This window comes from Gavialis gangeticus, unplaced genomic scaffold, assembly GCF_001723915.1.
Source record: "Gavialis gangeticus isolate Ggan-Ray unplaced genomic scaffold, GavGan_comp1, whole genome shotgun sequence".
In the NCBI taxonomy this organism is placed as follows: domain Eukaryota; kingdom Metazoa; phylum Chordata; order Crocodylia; family Gavialidae; genus Gavialis; species Gavialis gangeticus.
In genome coordinates this window covers 100,294,766-100,298,674 of record NW_017729031.1, presented here as the reverse complement: position 1 = coordinate 100,298,674, position 3,909 = coordinate 100,294,766, and the positions used below count along the sequence as shown (strand labels likewise).

General features: G+C 42.5%; 1 protein-coding gene across 1 annotated transcript in view; it reads right to left on the bottom strand.

The window, feature by feature from the left end:
* Positions 1 to 3,909, bottom strand: part of IDH1 (isocitrate dehydrogenase (NADP(+)) 1, cytosolic) — a 47,592-nt gene that overhangs the window by 29,331 nt on the left and 14,352 nt on the right. The window contains exon 3 of the mRNA XM_019523449.1: positions 1,705 to 1,996. Within this exon, the coding sequence (XP_019378994.1) occupies positions 1,705 to 1,996 (292 nt within the window). The remainder of the gene's footprint in view (positions 1 to 1,704; positions 1,997 to 3,909) is intronic.

Here is a 3,909-nt window from a genome sequence, read left to right as displayed (position 1 = left end):
TAAACTCTTTTGCAACTTCTCTAGCTCTATGCCTGTTGTCCCCTTTCCCTATTCCCATGATACTCCTTTTACTTTATTCACTCACTTTGGCAGGCTTCCAGTCTTCTGCCTTAGCATGAGACTGTGCACCTCTATTACACTTTCCACTGCCTCAGTTATACAATGCCTCTGGCTTACTTCTTAAAGTTATAAAACAAAATATTCTTTTTCCCCCAAGGCCAAGGCTCAAGGATTTCTTTCTGCTGATAGGGACATAGCTAAAATGGTACGGGGAGATCAGAAGGTTAAGTATGTAAGAAATGCCCTATAAGTACTAGTGCTTAGCACCTATTCAACAAATATGTAGCTCTGTTAAACACTTTGCCTCCAGGGATCTTAGGACACTTTGAAGAGTACAACAGTTCCCACTGCACATATAGGAATGCTGATGCACGAGATGATGGCACTTTGCATTGCACAGATGTGTGGCTGTGCTGGGAAAAAAGCCCAGGGCTTGTGAAATAGTCAGGCTTTGCTGCCTCCCAGTGGTCACATCAATTGGACTGTTGAAGAAATCTCCATAAACACTAAAACGTCAGTGCCAATTGACTTGTAACAAAAAGCTTAATATGAAAGTAAAAATGTGGCAGGTTGATTAAAAACAAACAAACAAAAACAAACCCAAAAAACCCACCAGTTTGCCTCCTGCTTTTCATCATACGTGAAAGACCTACTTATATAATAGAAGCAAATGAGGCTAGTAAGTTGACTACTCTCTTTCTCCTTCAAGAGTCTGACTTATCTCTAGATATTGCCTAAATTTTGATTTTGTGCTCGGGGGGCAGGGGGATGTGGGAAGAGTGGTTCTGCTGCCAGTGTGTGTGTGTGTGGTTTGGTCTGCCCAAGTATGACTCCTGCAGGTAAATTGAGTTTTACAAACTGAACATCAGAGGACTCTCACAGATTCATCTTACATCAACTGTTACAGTGTTAAGACATAACTGAAAGCTGGGGAATGCTTTTCTTTACCACCTGATCTGAGGTCTCCAAGTTAACATTTGTCTAGTCTCCCCAAGCAAACCAAGCCTGATTAACTGTATCCAAACAATATAATCCTTTTTTCCCCCTCTCCTTTTTTAAAAGGTATGTAGTCAGAAATGAAAAGGAAAAGTTGTCATAATGTCTGGTGGAAATAGACCTAGCAGAGATTTTGAAACTATAGTTAGATAATCTGCAAGCTGTTCAGAAAATTGCTCACCACCACTGAGATGGGAAGAAAGGAAAAGATTTGGGGGTACAGTGCATTTTTTGTAGTCACAACTGCATCGGGGTGAAATGAAGTACCTCAGCAGTAGTTGGGAAAGGTATTCTTGCCTCTAGGGTGCTGAAGTAGTCAGAATGATTCTAGGAGTTGGAGCATGTGCTACTCTTCAGCACCCAACCTCTAGCATGGACCTCTGTATATTATAAAAAAAATAGAAGTGTAGTAATACTCAGGGGTCTCTGTCATGGACCAAAGCAATATGCTAGGTATTGTAAGAATACTAATTAATGTATGTGGAGAAAGGTGGAAGGTTTACTGTGATCCATAAATCACACATAACAAACAGGATTATGAGATGTCAGATGTGTTGGGTGTATAGAATTTGTGCCAGTCCTATTCCCTTGGAATCTTCAGTTATACACAGTAACATTTTAAACTAGAAGGACCCTAAAGTAACTCACTTGATCCCCATATGCATGACGGCCAATGACAATGGGTTTCACCCATCCAGTCACCAGTCGGGGGATGTTCTTGCAGATAATAGCTTCCCTGAAGACTGTACCACCCAGAATGTTACGAATGGTCCCATTGGGAGATTTCCACATTTGTTTCAGCTTGAACTCCTCCACTCTCTTCTCATCAGGGGTTATGGTCGCACACTTGATGCCAATGTTGTACTTCTTTATGGCTTCTGCCGCTTGCACTGTCACTTTGTCATCTGTTGCATCACGATTTTCTATGCCTAAGTCATAGCTACAAGCAAACCCAAAAAAAAGAATAAAGCTTGCTTTATAGACTGACCTTATATTTATGGATTTCTAAATTAAATAAGCTTCCCCCCACCCCCAACAGATCCCAGAGCTCAGTCATAACTGATCTGAAAGCAGTTCTTCCCTGCATAGCAGCAGGATTTAAACTAGGAGTGAGTACATAGTCTTGACACCACTGCCTTCTTTAAGGATTGTGGCTGTGAGGTTAGGGTAGCTTTAATTTATAGTAAAGGCTGCCCAGGAGTCCCCATGGCACCAAAGACATACAGATGTGCTGTATCTCCACTTGCCTTGGCCACACACCTCATTCTCAACAAGCTCCACCCGTTTTCTTGGCTCCATTCTCCTCCTGTAACCCATGGCAGCACAAATGAAGTTATGGCTAACTTTGTACTGCTTGAACCTTTTCCAAAGGACTTGCTGCAATGGGGCACTTTGCCAGAGATTATAGTGGTGTGAACCAGCTTGATACTTGAGTGGATTTGACTCCCCTGCTGTCAGCTTTTTAAGCCTGGGGCTAAAACTTCCCTGACATGACACAACAGGGAGCACAGCAAGTGCTGACAGGCACTCCACCATGTTGTCTCAGGAAAACCCACAAATGTTTCTTTGAACAGTGAAGGGTTTCATATTTACCAGACTTGCTACTATTTTATAGCTCTAGATAAAGGGTGTGTTGCATATTTTGTCCTTGAAGTATAAATAGTTGCATCTCAAACACAGCATGAACGTAGCCATTGTGTTTGGTACCTAACTTGCCCCCTCCTTTTTTAAGAATGAATGCTCTTCTACACACTATGTGCATGTGCAATAAGCTCCAGTGTTTGTCTGCTCAGTCTTGGCACCAGCAAGCAGAAAGTCCTGTCAAATAGGTGGTTCAGTCTTCAGAACAAAACTAAATGGCTCTAGAAGTAGGGAAAAGGTCAGGATCACGGGCGGACTAATGAATATAGCATTGAAAACCTTTTATACAGCTAGAAAAACCCTGCATGAATACTGCAGTTACTGGGATGGCAGCAATGTCATTTCACACTGCAGCATTACAACTCGAAAGTCTTACAAGGAGCTATACTACTTGCAAACTAGGAGGAACAGGAATTTTTTGTTATGTTATGCTAAAATAAATATTACAGGCAAGAAATTCCTTTTTTATTCTTGTCCTCCTCCACCTACACCTGCAAGATTTTTACTATAAAAGACTTGCTGCTGCTGTTTATTGTTCTGGGGTGTGGCAGTGAAGGACAGATACAGTTTAGAAAGCTGCCAGAAGTGTGATCTTTTAGTTGCAGGCTACTCAGAACAGGGCCCAGTCCCACAAACAGGCAAATATTATTCCCATACACCAGCCTCTCTATGCTATTTCCATTGCCTCAGAGGGGAAATAGACCCCTGGAGAGTTCCCCCAGCCACAGCAATCGCATGAAGCCAACTAGGTTAGCCCAATGATAGCCTTTCGAGAAGCCCCCTGTGTTAGGAAGTGCTGAAGATAAAACCAGATGCTTTGCGTTCCTATTATTCTAGTCTTGAAAAGTGTCACATGGGTAGCTATCAAGCTGTTCTAGTGATGTAAGCATTATTAATCCTGGATTTAGAGGGACACAAAAGTGGCTGCCTGCACATCCTCTCTGGACAGGGTGCTACTTCTGTCCCTGTGTCTTCCAAGAGGTATAATGCGGAGATAAGTTTGCATATGCTTGGGCATAGATTGTTAACTGCTTTAAGTAGCCCCAGAAAGTGAATGAAAGTGTTCACAGGAGCAGGGTCACAGAGGAGATATTCAACCTTTCCACCAGAAAATAGGTGGCATCTTTAGGTAGACAACTGAGTCAACCCGAGTCATTTTTCAAGCCGGGCAGAAGTAGGATCCTAGGAGGGGAGAGCTTCATATGTCATCCC